The sequence below is a fragment of the Plasmodium coatneyi genome, chromosome 12, assembly GCF_001680005.1.
Source record: "Plasmodium coatneyi strain Hackeri chromosome 12, complete sequence".
Lineage (NCBI taxonomy): Eukaryota > Apicomplexa > Aconoidasida > Haemosporida > Plasmodiidae > Plasmodium > Plasmodium coatneyi.
The window spans coordinates 2,243,511-2,261,065 of NC_033567.1; the positions used below are offsets into that span (position 1 = coordinate 2,243,511).

A 17,555-nucleotide genomic window follows, 5' to 3' on the forward strand; every position below is an offset into this window, starting at 1 on the left:
AGAACACTGTGAAAGATATTCCCTTATGTGAACTCTTAAGAGTGTGGATGTACTATATGAATGCTTTTTGCGTTCCTAGGAAGGTTATAGAACATGCCCTTCAGGGGGTGAAAGCAGTAAGGGGGGACATGCATCCAGATGGGAACTATGTGAAATGTACTTATGATGGTGTACTTAACATTCCTGAGAGAAAAGGAAATGATATGGGAGGTGAATTGTACGAACTATTTGAGACAAATATTATGCTTAATAAAATAATAGCATTAACTAACGGGAAATGGTGTCAAAGTAGTACACGGAAATACAGGGGGAAGGCGCCTGGGGGTCCTAAGCCTGCACGTGACGACAGTGGGGCAGGTGGTAGCACAGTTGTAAGTAATCCAGAATTGAACAAACTGAAAAATACTATTAAAAAAATAGAGGAAGAAGTAAAGAAGGAAGAGGAAGCAGAGCGGAAGCTTCTGGAGGACGCATTGCAAGAAGCCATAGCAGAAAATAATAAACAGGCACCACCACAACAAGTGCAAGGTAATAATATACCATTTGGGGATAGTTACCCATGGGGTACCACCCACCTAACAACCTTCCTTCCACCCTACCACCCATAACAACCCACCGACCACCTATCATCACCCTAACAACCTTCCTTCCACCTAACACCTCTTTCCTTCTCTTTCCTCCTTCCTTCCTTAGACATTCCTTCCGTCCTTCCATAGACCCTCCTTCCCTAGATCCTTCCTTCCTTAGAACCTTCCTTCCCTCCACCCCTAACACAACCCACTTACCACCCCTAACAACCCTCCACCAACCACCTAACACCAACTTCCTTCAACCAACCTAACAAGACCACCCTTCTTTTCCTTCTTTCCACCCTAATCACCACCCCTTCATCTTTCTTACCCGTAAGGGTTAAAAGGTGTGTGTAGGATTTCGCATTTTAGGGTGTGTTTGTAGGATTTCACAATTCAGGTTAAGGTTTTGGGGTATAAGAACAAGAATATAGCCTTGTGTTTATATGTTTTAGGGTATTGGAACAGCAATGTGGCATGGTATTTTAGCTGTTTATGCAGGGGTATAGATCTAATGTATCCATACAAGAAAGGAAAAAAAGGAAGAAAAAAAGGAAAAAAAAGAAAAAAGAAGAAGAAAAAGAAGGAAGAAGAGAAAAGAAAAAGAAAAAAAAAAGAAAAGAATAGAAAAGAAAAGAAAAGAAGGAAAAAAGGAGGAAGGGTCTAAACTATCATCACCCGCACTAACACTACCTGAGCACGCTAACCACTGTCCTTTCGTCCTTTTTTTTTTTTTTTTTTTTTTCTTTTTCCTTCCTCCATTTTCCCCCTTTTTGTTCTTTTCCACTCCCTTGAAACAAAGGAAGAAGAAAAAGGGGGGAAAAAAAAGAAGGAACAATAGAAAAAAAAAAAAGAAAGGAAGAAGAAAAAGGGGGGAAAAAAAAGAAGGAACAATAGAAAAAAAAAAAAGAAAGGAAGAAAGAGAAGAAAAAAAAAGGAACAAAGAAAAAGGAAGAAAGAAAGGGGAAAGAAATAGAAAGAAAGGAAGGGAGGAAAGAAAAAGGAAAAGAAAGGAAAGAAAAGAAATGAAATGGAAAGATTAAAGAAGGAAGGATAGAAGTATGAATGTATCCTGCTGTCTATGTCTTCCTTCTGTTTCTCCTTTTGCAGGTGAAGACTGTAAGGAAAAGAATGGCTTATGCGAGAAGGCTAAGTGTGTAACAACACAATGGTTTAGGGACAGAAAATCTACTATTTCAGGGAAACAAGACTGGGTAAGGAAATATTAATAATCATCACGACAGAAAGGTTCATTTCAATGGAACATATGCCTCATACATATGTTCTGGGAGTATGACGATAAGTCTTGCACGTACTTTAAGTATATACATATTTGTTCTGTTCTTCCCGTTCTACCTGTTTCTGCAGTGCACATTCTGGGATGCAGACGTCATGAAAGAATTGAATGAACTGTCTACGGCTATGACCAATACAAAGTCAGGAGAGGGTGGTATATGCAAAAACATTGCGCAGGGGAAAGCAGATGGTACACAACATGCAGAAGCAAATAGAAAAGCTTGTGAATACATTGTTAAAGGTTTGGAACACATATATAGGATTAGGCCAAATGGGGGGTGGACTCAGGATGATCCTCACCAACAAAATAAGATGGAACGTAAAAAAACATTTGGTCAAACTATGTCGTGTGTCTTACTGAATATATACGCAGATCAACTGATTCAAAAATCGTCAGCTCAGGGATGCTCTGTTGATGAGAAAATAATAGGAGAAGCCTTTAGTAAAGGGAATTCGCACAAAGATAGTTCGTGTAAAGGAGGTAATAATAATTGTTTTGAATGTACCAGGCAGAAGAATATAGATTGCACATTAAACGTGACGAAAGACCTATGGGAAGAAAAAAATAATTGCCAAACGGACTATAATAAAGTAAAAACCAAAGTGGAAGGGCTACTTAGTAAGGATGACAGAGTAAAACGAACTCTGAAGAGCATATGTAAGCCACATCTTTTTTTTTTTCTCGAACCTACCACCTAACAACCCACCTACCACCTAACAACCCACCTACCACCTAACAACCCACCTACCACCTAACAACCCACCTACCACCTAACAACCCACCTACCACCTAACAACCCACCTACCACCTAACAACCCACCTACCACCTAACAACCCACCTACCACCTAACAACCCACCTACCACCTAACAACCCACCTACCACCTAACAACCCACCTACCACCTAACAACCCACCTACCACCTAACAACCCACCTACCACCTAACAACCCACCTACCACCTAACAACCCACCTACCACCTAACCCACCTACCACCTAACAACCCACCTACCACCTAACAACCCACCTACCACCTAACAACCCACCTACCACCTAACAACCCACCTACCACCTAACAACCCACCTACCACCTAACAACCCACCTACCACCTAACAACCCACCTACCACCTAACAAACCACCTACCACCTAACAACCCACCTACCACCTAACAACCCACCTACCACCTAACAAACCACCTACCACCTAACAAACCACCTACCACCTAACAAACTTCCTTCCAACTATAACCATCCTAACAACCTTTCTCTTCCTTCTACCTACCACCCATAACAAAACCTTCCTTCCACCAACCACCCATAACAAAACCTTCCTTCCACCAACCACCCGTAACACAACCTTCCTTCCACCAACCACCCGTAACACAATCTTCCTTCCACCAACCACTCCTAACCACCTTCCACTCTACCACCTGAAAACCCACCTACCACCCTACCACACTAACAACGAATCTACAACCATACCATTCCATTATCATGCACAAGACAGTTCATATACTTTCTGTCATGACACCCACCCTTTCCCCCTTTCTTCTTTTTTTCTTTCTCCTTCCTCCATAGGCAGAGATTGCAGCAGCAAGAATAAATTATGTGATCGTGTGCAGTGCATAGCAGAAAATTGGTTTGAGGACAGAATATATGGGGCGGACAAACGAACCTGGGTAAGAGAAACAATGCTGTCTATTGTAGTTAATAGCACCACTGGAAGGAATATTATTCCTTATACATAAGTGTAGGAGGGCGAAATCACAACGACGAATCCTTTATATATATACATTAGGGTTACATATATGGGTTCTGTTCCTCCTCTTCTTCCATTTGCGCAGTGCACATTTTGGGATGTTGACGCCAAGAGTAGACTGAATGAAATATCTCAAAAAATGATGACGGGGAGAGGAGACATGGGTACACTGTGCAAAACCGCTGATGGAAAGAACACTACATGGGGTGATACAGAAAAAGAGGTTTGCCAGCTTATTACTGCAGGTTTAAAGGGCATTTATGAAGTTCAGGAGAATGAGAAAAAGGAGAACAAGAAGGAAGCAAGGAATAATAGACTAATAGAGCAAACCATGTATTGCTTGTTGTTAAATGCTTATGCAGACAAATTGATACAGGGTGTCAAACGCCCCTGTAATATTACTGAACAAACTATAACTGATGCATTTAATAAAGGAAATACAAAGATTGATAATTGGTGTAAAGAAGGGGCGGGCAAATGTGTTATGTGCGAGAGGGATACAAATTATGGAAAGTGTAAATTGGACGTGGATAAGGACTTACAGAAACAAGGTAGTAATTGCTATAAGGACAATGATAATATGGAAAATGAAGTAGAGAAAGTGTTCATGAATGGAAGGAAAGAAAAGCCGCAAATAGAGAAAGCTCTGACTGCTATAAGTACTATAAATGATATAAATAATACCTTATGTGGTCGTGTAAAGTGCATATACCATAGGTGGGGGAAAAACAGAAAAGACAGCGGAAATTATCCAAACTGGGTAAGGGACCACTGTTTCGCACTGTAGCTGAGGGCAAAGACAAATAGAACAGTTCGTAGTGTGCATATATTATACGCCCTTATATTGGGGAAGTGCAAAACCACATATTGTGAATATACATATATACACACATATATATACCTGTATATATATATGCTACTTATATATATACATATATATATATATATATAAAAGAAGAAAATGGAACATATACATACATATATATGTAGACATATATACATATATATATATGTTCCATTTTCTTCTTGTATGTAGGATTTGTTTTGGAAGTCCGACGTCGAGAATAGACTGAAAGAACTGTCTAAAAAATTAACGGAGGGGGATTCAGAAATCGATGCTCTTTGCAATAACGCTGATGGAGGGACCACTACACTGGGTGAAGAACAGAAGAAGGCATGTACTTATATTGTTCGTGGTTTAAAACATATATATAAAATAGAAAGGGGGACTGACGGCAACAATGAACAGAAGAAAGACGATAACCTCATATTCCACCGAACTTTCTCTTGTATCTTATTGAATATATTCGCTGATGAAATGGAGAACAAATGTTCAGCCAAGCAGCAAGACATAAAAGCAGGCATACAACATGCCTTCAGTCAGAGTGCAAAAATTAAGGAACAAACACATCCATGCAAAGATGAAGGTGATTTGTGTCCATTGTGCGAAAAGAAGGAGGACTATAAAACTTGCAAAATAAACGACGGAGACGGAGAACCAATAGGGGACAGAATGAAAGGTATGCTGAAAAAGAACAATGGAATAAGTCTAACTCTACAAAAATTAACGTGTCCATCTGTAGCATCCAAAGCAGAAGCAACCACACCACAATCAGGAAGTCAAGGTAGGTCTGAATCATCAGGTGATGCATCACCGGCAGAAACACCAAGACCACCAGCAGGGGGACACCCTCCTGCTCCAGGTACACAGACACATGGAACAGGTAAGAGTGCAACATCTCCTAAGGGCAAGTTAGGAAAAAAGGAATGTGGGAACGGAGTGGTATCTGGTAGTATAAATGATGCTCTGGCGTATATTGGAGACAATCACAACGATCCTCCAGCATCAAATGATAGTGTACAGGATAAGAATGAAGCTAGTAACTTGACCGGTCCCCTTGAAGTATGAGGTACTCAACGGGCTGATATTAACATAAAAAAAATCACTACTTCCATTACTGCAGATCCAGGTATAACTAAGGGTCCCCAAGCTCAAACTCCTAGCACAGAAACGGACCAAAGTACAGTCACTGGTAGTGCGCCCACTGAAGCTTCAGGTTCTCCACCTCATGTTCCAGGTAATAGTAATAAAAAAAAAAAAAAGTACTATTTTCTCCTTTGTGTGCATGAGGGTGAACCTTCGGGAAATTTTAAAATTCTTATTATTCCCTTTCCATATTCATTTTTTAGGTGCAGAAGATGCTGTTAAAATTAAGAAACCCGATGATCAGACCGGTGCCGTGGTGAGTGGTAATAAAGATCAAGGTGTTCTTGTCCCTGGAGCAGGTATTCCAGTAGTCTCAGGTGGCTTAGTACCGGGTGCAGGCGGTGTTGTATCTGGTGTCCCAGGAGTAGGTGGTGTTCCAGGGGTTGGTACTCCAGCTGCTGCTGCAGGTGGAGGAGGTGGTGGGGGAAGTGCTGGAAGTCATCCAGATGGTCAAGTTCATGGTGCAGAAGGTAGGCAACCCCAAGTACCAGCATCCCCTGTCCTTCCTGCTCGACCACCCCCTCCACCACCTCCAAGACGACCATCCACACCACGGCAATTACTATCATCATCTGGAATAGGTGCTCCAGCAAAGAAGAGTGGACCAGGGTTAGGTGCCGGAGGCACCCTCCCTGTACCAGCCCAAGTTAGTAACAGGATAGACCCTTCTGACCTCCTTACCGCATACCTTCCTAGCATTCCTGTATTCCTTGGTATTTCTGCTCTGAGTTATCTACTCTGGAAGGTAAGAAAAAAAAAAAAAAGGAACACACACCTTCTAACCCTTCCTTTTTCATACTCTAAATGTACAATTCGCACTTGTTTTATGCTGATTGTTCTGTTCTTAAGAGCAATATTTCGCACCCTAAAAATTACTTAACCCCACTTTCCTTCCTTTCTTCCCTTCTTTTTTTTAGTATTTTTTCCTCGCTAAAGGAAGAAAACGTCAGAGAAGAGCACATCAAATACGTGGTCCTGCAGCTTTACAAGAACAACTCCTTCATCATGTGGAACAGGCGGATGGTCCACATGAATATACCTTAGTAAAGGAACGCAGACAACCAAGATCTGCTCCAACAGGAAGAATGAAGAGGCCAGAGGAACGTGCTTGTCGTCGTGTTGGTAGACGTACCATTATTGATATTCATTTGGAAGTCTTAGAGGAATGTCAAAGGGAAGACCTGCATTCGAGGAAGGAAGACTTTTTTGAAATTTTGGTTCAAGAATTTATTGGATGTAAGTTCATAAAAGGAGAACCACTTCCTAAGGAAGATGTTCCTCAGAAACAGGTTCCAAGTTCAGCTTCCGGGTTTAGGGAAAAAGACTTTGTTCCTAAGGATGATGTTCCTAAGGATGATGTTCCTAAGGAACAGGTACAAAGTTCAGATTCCGGGTTTAGGGAGGAAGACTTTGTTCCAAAGGAAGAAGTTCCTAAGGAACTGGTTCCATGTTCAGATTCCGGGCTTAGGGAGGAAGACTTTGTTCCTAGGGAAAATGTACCTAAGGAGCCTCTTTATTAAGAACACTTTCCTTAGGAAGGAACAATTTGTAGCCACCTTATTGTGGATGCTAATCCTTGTGTTGTTGTTTGAAGAGTGTGAAATGGAAGAAAATGTGTGCGTATGATAAAAGTATTGCATATTTAGATCATTTATTACAAAATGTTTGACATAACCATTGTAGGTGTCATTGTGACAAACAATGGGAATAGAAATTATTATATAGGGTATTATATTTAATAATGTCCTCCTTAAGCTTGCGTTCTTCCCTCCCTCCCTCCTTTCTTTTTTTTTTTTTTTTTTTTGTACTAAGGTTCTTACGTTAATGTGTAACAAACATAAGTCAAGGAAAAAAATTTCCCACTTCATTCTGACTTGTTTGGGAAACTTTCTACTTAACTGACTTGTTGGTAAACTTTTTAATTCATTTTTATTTGTTTGCAACTTCTTTTTATTGAAGATTCAAAATGTTTATTTATTTTGTTACAAAAATTTTTATTTTTATAATTTTTTCTATCTTTCTTTAAATACCCAAATATTTTTTCGAAAAGATAAGTACTTTTTTTTTCTCTCTCTCTTTTTTTGTAAATTTTCATTTAACTAAGCGCCTTTTTAAATCTTTTCACATTTTCAATTTTTCAATTCTTAATTTTAACCCTTAAAAGGGTGTTCATATTCTCTATACTTACACGGTGTGAGAGCCACCACTTTCTATTGTGTGTGGATGCTAATCTTTGGCGACAATGGTGTGTTTGAGGAATGTGTGAAATGGAAGAAAATGTGCATGATAAGGAGCTTTATTTAGATCATTTATTAATAAACACTTTGACACAACGGAGATAGGGCATGTCGCAGGAAAATACCACTAAACAAGTGCTTCCCTCGTTCAGCTGTTCGAACGATTAATGTGACGCGCTCTACCCTTTTTGCCTCACCCAGAACAATTTCATCCTTAAAGAAGTTGTCTTTTTTTTTTTTTTTTTTCTTCCAAAGTGTGGCAAATTTGAAATAAACAAATTTCATTAAAACTTTTGTCTTTGAGAAAGAACAAACAAAAAAACTGAACAATTTGAAAGGGGCATTTTACAGTATTGTAAAAATTTTTAAAAGTAATACTTTCCCCAGTAAATGATGTGTGTGCATTTTTTTTTGTTTTTTTTTTTTTTAAATTCCGTGTGTACGTAATATATACACCGCCGCCCAACCGTTGTGTCACTTGCGTGCATATTTCTGCACTGTACTGGCTTCGTGTAATAGCTGTAATTATTGCCATTAAGAGGCTTTCCGCTCGGGCAATAAATCATACGTACATAGCATTTGCTCGTTTGTTAGCTGGAAATTTCACTATCATTACGGAGACAGGTGTTTTTCCGTCTCTGGGAAGTTGCGTAACCATGTATGTGTGTTTCGTTAGGAGTAAAAGTTTGGCGCGTATGCCTTCTGGGTGTATTGCATATTCGTGGTGAATAAAAGGAAAATGCATAAGCGGCCAATGGCGCCTGCCCCCATGTACATAACGCAGACCGCATATGTACATGCGTTTATATGTGCACATTTAGCCGTACATTTATTCGCACAATTATATTTGCGTTTATGCATACATTTATGCATAATTAGTATATTCCTTTGCTATCTCATTTTTAACATTTTTTTTTTTTTTTTTTTCGTACTTCCAAAAATTGCCTGAACAATAAATAATTTGTTAGCCACATCAATTCAAAATAGCTAACTGGAAAAACAGATTTGGTTAAAAATTATTGCAAGGTAAAAAGTGATGAAATGGCAAAATATTAAAAAAAAAGAAATTCGAAGTGGAAAAAAAGAATAAGGCGAAGACGAAGAGGTAAAGCGAATGCAGAAAAACTGTTATTACGTGTAAATTCTCGAAAAACGCAAGGTTTCAAAAAGGCGTACTCTCCCACTACATATATATAACTTCCTTTTTTTCAGCGTAAAGACGAAAAAAAGCGATTAGAATTTAATAGGGGGCGCCTTCAAAAACTTTTTAGCGCAAAATATTTTTTGTGCCATTCATCGCGATTTCGCATAAAATGGCGATATTTTTTTAGAGTTTTGTTTTTCCACAAAATTTGGCATGATCATTAGGCGGCCAAGTGGCAATTATCATTCTACGTTGAACAAATTTTTTGTGCGGCATAAAAAAATACAGCATGTTCACGTTTGCGCAGTGATCGTTATATGCCCAATATGCATATATTTGTATACGTAATTTGTAACGCCCCCAATTTTTCATTCCTTTTTTTGTCTATATATATCCCAATTGATGATTTAAATAAATATGAAAATGCCCCCGTCGCCACAAGATAAATTTTCTTTTGCGAAGGGGGTACGCATGTACTTTCCATTTTTGCATTTAACTTAATTTTTTATAAAATAATTCTATCATAAAAGGATAATCTACAAACTGACAATATTTACGAAAAAATTACATAAAAAAAAAAAAAACGTTAATTAATGCTACATCACAGATGTTTTGAAATGCCTTCTTTTTTCATCCCCATTTTGTTTTAAAAAGATATTGTTAAGTGGGATGAATATACATATGTACATATATATATATATCCCATTTCATATACTTTCCTTTTTTCGTTCGCAACTTTTTGCTTAATTTTTTATAAATGCATAAAAACGAGAATATGTTTTGTAGCAATGAATTTATTCTAGGTTCTTTGTAATCTGCGAAAGTTACCTATTTCATGAATAAATTTTGTCGGCAAAGTTCTTCATTTTTTTCCCTGCCTATATATACATGTTAGTGCGCCCCCCACCAATTTGACGTACCATCCTTTGCGTTTTTGATTTTTCCCAAGGAGCGTATGTTAGGTGCTCTCCCGCCCGTGTCTAGGTGATTACCCAAACGGGAGCAGAAGAATTGTGAGGCGTTGCTAGATCATGTCAGAACAAAGCGGTTACTCCGTTCGCGTTTATTTTTTACATTACAATTTGTGCAGCAATTAGTGTATCTATTTGCAAACCCATTTGTGAACCCACATTTATGTCCATATTGGCTGCACCTGCTTGGGAACCTCTCCAGAAGTAAGCGCTGCAAATATAACCGCCATCGAACGAACAGATGAATCTTCACGCATGAAAACTGCCAAGACAAATAAAAAATGGAGGGCGAAAAAATAAAATCCAACAGCATTTCCAATTTCTCCGTCACGTACGAAAGGGAATCTGGGGCCAACAGCAACAGCGACGATAAAAGTGTAAGCAGCAGCGAAAATGAGTCCAACTCGTTCATGAATTTGACAAGTGACAAAAATGAAAAGACAGAAAATAACAGCTTCATTCTAAATAATAGTAGCTTTGCAAATATGAAAGATAGCTTTTTGGAATCCATCGACTTGAGCATTTTAGACTCGAACTTTGATTCGAAGAAGGACTTTTTGCCAAGTAATTTATCCAAAAATTTTAACAATTTGTCGAAGGAAAACCTTGGGAATAAATATTTAAATAAACTATTAAATAAAAATGACGCTGTATTTATGCCAAAGGGTAAAGACATGAATTTAATGGAAAACAACATGGGCAGTAACAACCTGCCAGTAAAGAGCGGCAACAAGAAGGAGGGGTTCATGGATTCGTCCACGCCAATTAATGCGAATGAAGATAACGCAATGAATAACCTCAAAAAATTTAGCAATGCTAATAATATTAATGATACTTATGAGAAGAAAATAATCGAAACGGAGTTGAGTGATTCTAGTGACTTTGAAAACATGGTGGGGGATCTCAGAATCACGTTTATAAATTGGCTAAAAAAAACACAAATGAATTTCATCAGAGAAAAGGACAAGCTATTTAAAGATAAGAAGGAACTAGAAATGGAAAGAATAAGACTCTACAAAGAAATAGAAAATAGAAAGTCAATAGAAGAACAGAAACTGCACGATGAAAGGAAAAAACTGGACATTGATATATCAAACGGGTATAAACAAATTAAGAAAGAAAAAGAAGAACACAGAAAAAGGTTCGATGAGGAAAGGCTACGATTTTTGCAAGAAATAGATAAAATAAAGTTAGTCCTCTATTTAGAAAAAGAAAAATATTTCCAAGAATATAAAAATTTTGAAAATGATAAGAAAAAAATTGTCGATGCTAATATCGCAACGGAAACTATGATTGATATAAACGTCGGGGGGGCCATATTCGAAACTTCGAGGCACACCCTAACACAGCAGAAGGATTCTTTTATAGAAAAATTGCTAAGTGGCAGATACCACGTAACGAGGGATAAGCAAGGAAGGATATTCTTAGATAGGGATAGCGAGCTATTTAGAATCATATTAAACTTTTTAAGAAATCCACTTACAGTTCCGATTCCGAAGGATTTAAGCGAAAGTGAGGCCCTGCTAAAAGAGGCAGAATTTTATGGTATTAAATTTTTGCCCTTCCCCTTAGTTTTTTGCATGGGTGGTTTTGATGGGGTAGAGTACCTAAACTCTATGGAGCTTCTCGATATTAGCCAACAGTGTTGGCGCATGTGTACACCCATGTCCACGAAGAAGGCATATTTCGGAAGTGCTGTTTTGAACAATTTTCTATACGTTTTTGGAGGAAATAATTATGATTATAAAGCCCTTTTCGAAACTGAGGTGTATGATCGGTTAAGGGATACATGGTTTGTTTCTAGTAATTTGAATATCCCTCGAAGAAACAATTGTGGAGTTACATCCAACGGAAGAATCTACTGCATTGGTGGGTATGACGGGTCGTGTATAATTCCCAATGTGGAAGCCTATGATCATAGGATGAAGGCTTGGGTAGAAATCGCCCCATTGAATACGCCACGATCTTCCGCCATGTGTGTAGCCTTTGACAACAAAATCTATGTCATTGGTGGAACCAATGGAGAAAGATTAAATTCGATTGAAGTTTATGATGAAAAGATGAACAAATGGGAACAATTTCCGTACGCTTTGTTAGAAGCTAGAAGTTCAGGCGCAGCTTTTAACTACTTAAATCAGATATATGTTGTTGGGGGTATTGACAATGAACACAATATTTTGGACTCCGTCGAACAGTACCAACCTTTTAATAAAAGGTGGCAATTTCTGAATGGAGTTCCAGAGAAGAAGATGAATTTTGGTGCAGCCACACTGTCCGATTCGTATATCATCACGGGTGGCGAAAATGGCGATGTCTTAAACTCCTGTCACTTTTTCTCTCCAGATACGAATGAGTGGCAAATAGGGCCCTCTCTCCTCGTCCCCAGATTTGGACATTCAGTTTTAATTGCGAATATATGAATGTCAAGGGGGATATATAAAAAGGGGGAGGATGAAGCGGGGGCTGGATGTGGGAGAGTTATGTAAGGGAGGTGCACCACACACCCCTTTTTTTGCTATAACTTTCTCGGGTTTGTTTTTTCCCAGTGACGCAGTTGTGTGCATGTTGGCATAGAGAACGATTCAAAAGGTGATGAGTGAGATGATGGCGCCCGATTCGAAGGTGGAAGCGCGCAAGTGCAAGTGAGTAGCCTCCTTCTATTTGGAAAAGGTGGCCACCCTGTACAGCTAAGCTGCGCCGAGTGTACACGTCTGTTTGGATGTAACATAAATATATATAATTTGTTGCACGCAGTGATGAAAAAGTGATTTTTTTTTTTTTCTACGCGTTTTCAAGAATACACTATATGGCATTGTATGAATATTTACGCACAGACTTGTGCACATGTTTTAAGTGTGCTTGTCCCCTTTGCACTGCGTGTTGTTATTAATTAATTTTTTTTTTTTTTTTTTTAATCTCACTTTTCTCGTTTACCTTGTCGCCCCATCCGCCACGTGGTATTCGTCCCCCCCATTTTATTCGTACTTATCAGTCCCCTGTTTTATCAACCCATTCGTTTTTTAAGATGGCACATGTCGTGTATAACACGCGCATGTGAAAACAAGTGCGTGCCGACGCAATTGTGTGTGTCCTGGATATGTACATGCATAGCATATGAACTGTATGCAGACAACTTTTTTTTTGCCGCTTTGGCGCCTACCCATTTTGTGACCCTCTTAGACTTTTTTTTTATTCTGCCAAGAACTCATAATTTTTTAGAAAAGTCTTTTCCCTAATTTGAACACACCAACAATGAACATTTACGCGTCGTATGTGCGCACAGATATGTACAAATATGTATAGATATATATAATTTTTTTTTCTTGGGGAAGTCAATTTTACCCCTTTTGAAGGGGGAACAACCGCATGGGCTGGGAGAAGCGCATCCAAGAGGAAAAAAAAAAAAAAGGGACCCCTCGCAATTGCTACATTTAACATTGTTGAGAGTGCGAAAGGATGCGCTGATCTTTTTTTTTTTGCCTAATATTCAGTTAAAAGGTCCCCATTTATAGGCTCCTGCTCGTTCTCCATTTTGTAGGGGATGTAGCCTTGGGTTTTTTTGGACGCACAAAGTTGGCTGCTCTAGCGAAGGGCTGCAGCTTACCGTTGCACCACGGCTATTTGTGCGGAGTAGTCTTTGAACAAATGAGCAGAGTTATTATAACGATCGTAGTGATCACGCATGAGCAGACTGCACAGGTGATTGTTCGATGTCCATATGGATGAGACCCCCTCCCAAAGGTGCATCCTTTCCTGCGCCGTGTGAAAAAAGTGTTGCCTTCCCTCGTTTGGCCACTTCCTAACCCCCGATGGATAACATTCTTAAGGTACTTAAGAAACAAAGGCAGCTATCGCTGTGTGATCATGTGAAGCGCATCGGCCCAGGCAATTTCACCAATTTGGACCCAACCCATTTGGAAGATTTTCTAAAACAATTGAGCGAAATACGTAATGCAAAAAGTGAAGAAGGGGAAGGGGAGGAGTATGTGTTGGAAGCGCCTCCACTCATCAACATCAGTAGCATCCACGAGTGTAATGAGGAGCCACCCAACGGGAGCATATTTATCGACACGTATAAAAAAGCAGACTTAAGGAACGAATTGAAACATATAGGTCTGGAAATTATTAAACAGAGTGAAGTCGCCGTTTTGATCTTAGCTGGTGGTATGGGATCCCGTCTTGGCTTCAGGAAGCCGAAGGGGTTACTAGAAATTACGCCAGTTCTGAAGAAGACATTCTTCCAATTCTACTTTGAGCAAGTAAAATTTTTGGTAGAGTACACTGTAGCAGTTGACACGGTTCAGGGGGAGCATGATCATGCCAGTGGGAAAAGTATCATGGACTGCTCCATCCGATCAAGTGCAAGAGGGGAACCCCCCTCCCCGAAGAGTAACTCCTCCAACGGAACGACCATCTACGTCTACGTAATGACGTCCGAGTACACACACAACGAAACGGTTCACTTTTTGGAAGAGAAAAATTTTTTCGGATTAAAAAAGGAAAATATAAAATTTTTTAAGCAGAGCAATAATTATGCCACCGATTTTAACTACAATATCGTCCTGTCTAATGAGAATACGTTGCTGACATCTCCCGGGGGAAATGGAGACCTCTTCAGTGCCCTCCACAAAAACCAAATAATTGAAGATATGATGAGAAAAAAAATAAAATACGTTCAAGTTGTAAGTATTGATAACGTGTTAAATAAAATATGTGACCCTGTGTTAATTGGTTTTTGTTCCTTTTTCCATTGCGATGTTGCTAATAAGGCGGTTAAAATGGAGGATGTAGGATCAATGGGCATTTTTTGCCTAAAGCGGGCAACAAAAAAGGAGCCATCCGACAACACCATCAAGAACGAATTCTCCGTGTGTGAATACACAGAATTGAACGAATACATTTTGAACAACCCGGAGCTCTTTACATATGGCAACATTTGTCACCACATTTTTTCTCTATCTTTCTTACACCAGATTGTAAAGGGTAAACTTTACAACCATATGAAGATGCATCAAATAGTGAAGAAGAAGGAGTACTACAATTTTGGGGAGGGTAAAAATGGGGACAGTCCTTTGGTCACTTCTTCCCCCCTTTACTGCTACGAATATTTCATTTTTGACGTTTTTAAATATGCCAAAAGGATTTTATCTTTAGAAGTTTCCAGAGATGATGAATTTTGTCCAATAAAAAGTAACGACAATGGAATGGCTATCCTAAATGCACAAAAAAAATTAAGTAAGATGCATACAGCGTGGCTTGAAAATATGAACTTCACCATAGTTCCTAACCCTGTGGAGAATCTCAACTGGTGTGAAATTTCTCCTCTTGTGTCTTACGATGGAACTTTTTTTTTTCACTTGCCTGCACAGAAAAATGTGCACCTGCCGTTTGCGCTCGATTTGCCTTCACCCTCCTAACTGCTCATTCGGAAACAGCTCTTAAAAAAACACACATTCATGCGGACTTTACAGGGGAAAGAGGGGGCTAAGGAAAAACGTAATATGACCCAGCTGTACCATGCAACTAAGCACACATAGTTACTCATATATTTAGCTTCTCCAACCGGATATACTAACTTTCTTCTGCAGTTTAAGGAATTTTGCGTCCATCCGGTAGGACCAGAGGGTCTCTAATTTTTTTGGGCTTTGCGAAGTGGTTGTCGAACAGGATCTTCTTCTGCTCTTCGTTGATCACCGGGAATTTGTCTCCAACCTGGGGGGGAGGCGTTGACGTAGCGGTGATGTAGGGATGGTGAAGGGGTAACAAAAATGGTGCACATTTGTACAACGTGTCCATCCCAGCTGTACCTTTAAGTTATGTTCCTTTGCATGTCCGGGCTGCAAATAATGTTCAGGTGGGGAAAGGAGCGTATGTGGATGGGGTTAATCATGCAGTGGAACAGCACGTTAATTATTGTACACACATTCGAAAAAAATAAAAACACAGCTCATTCCTTTTTAATGCGATGCAGCGCAGATATAGGGGCTAATTTGGAGGAAGTGCTAAATAAGAAAAGTGCGCTTATAACTCCACACTTTTGCACAATCGTGCACATTTTCGTTTTTCTTCCTGCTCACCGCTGCCTGGATGACGAATCTGGGTTCCTTATCCCGCTCGCTTTCCTCCAGCTTCTTGTCGTAAGGGGGTCTGTTCTCCTGCAAGGAAGGGGAATCACAAATTGAAATTGAACGGAGAGGGGTGTTACATGGGGTGGGAACAGTCTACTCAAACGTCTCTGCCTTAGCACACGTATATGTGCACGTGCATGTAATCGCATGTAGCGGCTCTCCACTGGGGTGTTTGACCCCTTTTTATTGTATCCCCTTATCCTGCCCTTCTTTCCAAGCTCGCCTATCTTACCTCAATATTCATTATTGTTCCATCAGAGTGCACATAAAAAATGTCACACCTGAACAAGTCGTAATTTATCTGCTTATCTGGTGGAGCCCTTTTATTGTAATTTTCGATGAACTTCCTAGCGTTAACAAATCTGTTAGGGTCCCTATAAAGTATACTCTTTAACTTTTTCCTTCTGTAGAAATGCATGTTGGTGCTGGGATCTCCGTCTCTTATTATTTCATCTAAGGACGGAAAAATATTCGAGTCAGATTTTTCACTTTCATATTGAAATCCTTCTTCCCTTAACTTCCTTTTAATGTCCATATCGACAGGTTCAAAACTGCTTATGATATTTTTAAAAGGAGAAAAATAAAACAGGTTTGACATTGGACTGGCTGGTTTTTTTGCATATTTTACAAATTTCTTATCATTTCTTATGTTTATTTCGGAACAATCGAACTTCCTTTCTGGTCTCTGTGTGTTTGCCTCGTACAATTTGTTGCTTATCTTTTTTATGCCATTTTTTGGACATCTCTTTTGCTTTACAAAGTAGTATGGTCTTTTCCGTATGTTCACTCCATTGGGCAAGGTGGCTTCGGTTAACTGGGCGGCGCGATAGTTGCTTCTACTGTAGCATCCCTGGGATCTTACTAAAATGGTTATATGTCTACAGACCAGAAAAAGAATCACTCGGAGGAGGACTTTCCCGTTCGCCAGCCTGTACATTTACGCGAGCAGGGGCAGGAACATCACGCACACATTCGACATGTGGTACGAAATAATGAGGAAGAAAAACAGTGTTAAAAAAAAAAAGAGAACACATTAAATGGGGGAACTTGAAATAGGATTTTTCTTCCTCTCCCGTAAAAACAACAAAAAATGTGTTCCCCTTTTGGGGAGAAGCGCAACACAGTTCCTTTTATATATATATATATATATAATGCGAGAACTCTAGGGAAGTTTGCCTATTTGACCCTTTTGCACAGGCTGAGATGATATACCAATGATCTGTGGTGGAAGATCTTTCACAATTTGGCATTTTTGTTCATTTTCTCCCCCATTCGTGAATTTTTCTCAAGTTGTGTATTTCTTTCATCAAATTCGCTCAGGTTCTAGAGCGATGTGAAAACCTCAGCGAGCTCTTCGCGCGTGTTATTTCCCGCGGTGCCTTAAGAATCTTTATATTATACATTTACAAACGGGCAAGCGTCAAAAATGGCTGTTGCATGTTGCACAAATGAGAGTTATTATT

At 39.3% G+C, this 17,555-nt stretch overlaps 4 protein-coding genes across 4 annotated transcripts; 3 read left to right on the top strand and 1 right to left on the bottom strand.

Moving 5' to 3' along the window:
- Nucleotides 1-6,697: 6,697 nt before the first annotated feature.
- PCOAH_00041520 (SICA antigen) lies at nucleotides 6,698-7,132 on the top strand (the record flags this gene model as incomplete). Its single annotated transcript, XM_020060940.1, has 1 exon — nucleotides 6,698-7,132. One exon carries the CDS (start codon nucleotides 6,698-6,700, stop codon nucleotides 7,130-7,132), a length of 435 nt encoding a protein of 144 aa, XP_019916520.1.
- A 3,113-nt stretch (nucleotides 7,133-10,245) lies between these two features.
- On the top strand, nucleotides 10,246-12,384 carry PCOAH_00041530 (Uncharacterized protein; the record flags this gene model as incomplete). Its single annotated transcript, XM_020060941.1, has 1 exon — nucleotides 10,246-12,384. One exon carries the CDS (start codon nucleotides 10,246-10,248, stop codon nucleotides 12,382-12,384), a length of 2,139 nt encoding a protein of 712 aa, XP_019916824.1.
- A 1,389-nt stretch (nucleotides 12,385-13,773) lies between these two features.
- Nucleotides 13,774-15,381, top strand: PCOAH_00041540 (UDP-N-acetylglucosamine pyrophosphorylase; the record flags this gene model as incomplete). Its single annotated transcript, XM_020060942.1, has 1 exon — nucleotides 13,774-15,381. One exon carries the CDS (start codon nucleotides 13,774-13,776, stop codon nucleotides 15,379-15,381), a length of 1,608 nt encoding a protein of 535 aa, XP_019916255.1.
- A 172-nt stretch (nucleotides 15,382-15,553) lies between these two features.
- On the bottom strand, nucleotides 15,554-17,029 carry PCOAH_00041550 (Uncharacterized protein; the record flags this gene model as incomplete). The annotated part of the gene is made up of 4 exons (XM_020060943.1): nucleotides 15,554-15,676; nucleotides 15,772-15,801; nucleotides 16,042-16,119; nucleotides 16,325-17,029. The coding sequence occupies 4 exons, from the start codon at nucleotides 17,027-17,029 to the stop codon at nucleotides 15,554-15,556; spliced, it is 936 nt and encodes a 311-aa protein (XP_019916543.1).
- Between the last annotated feature and the right edge of the window lie 526 nt (nucleotides 17,030-17,555).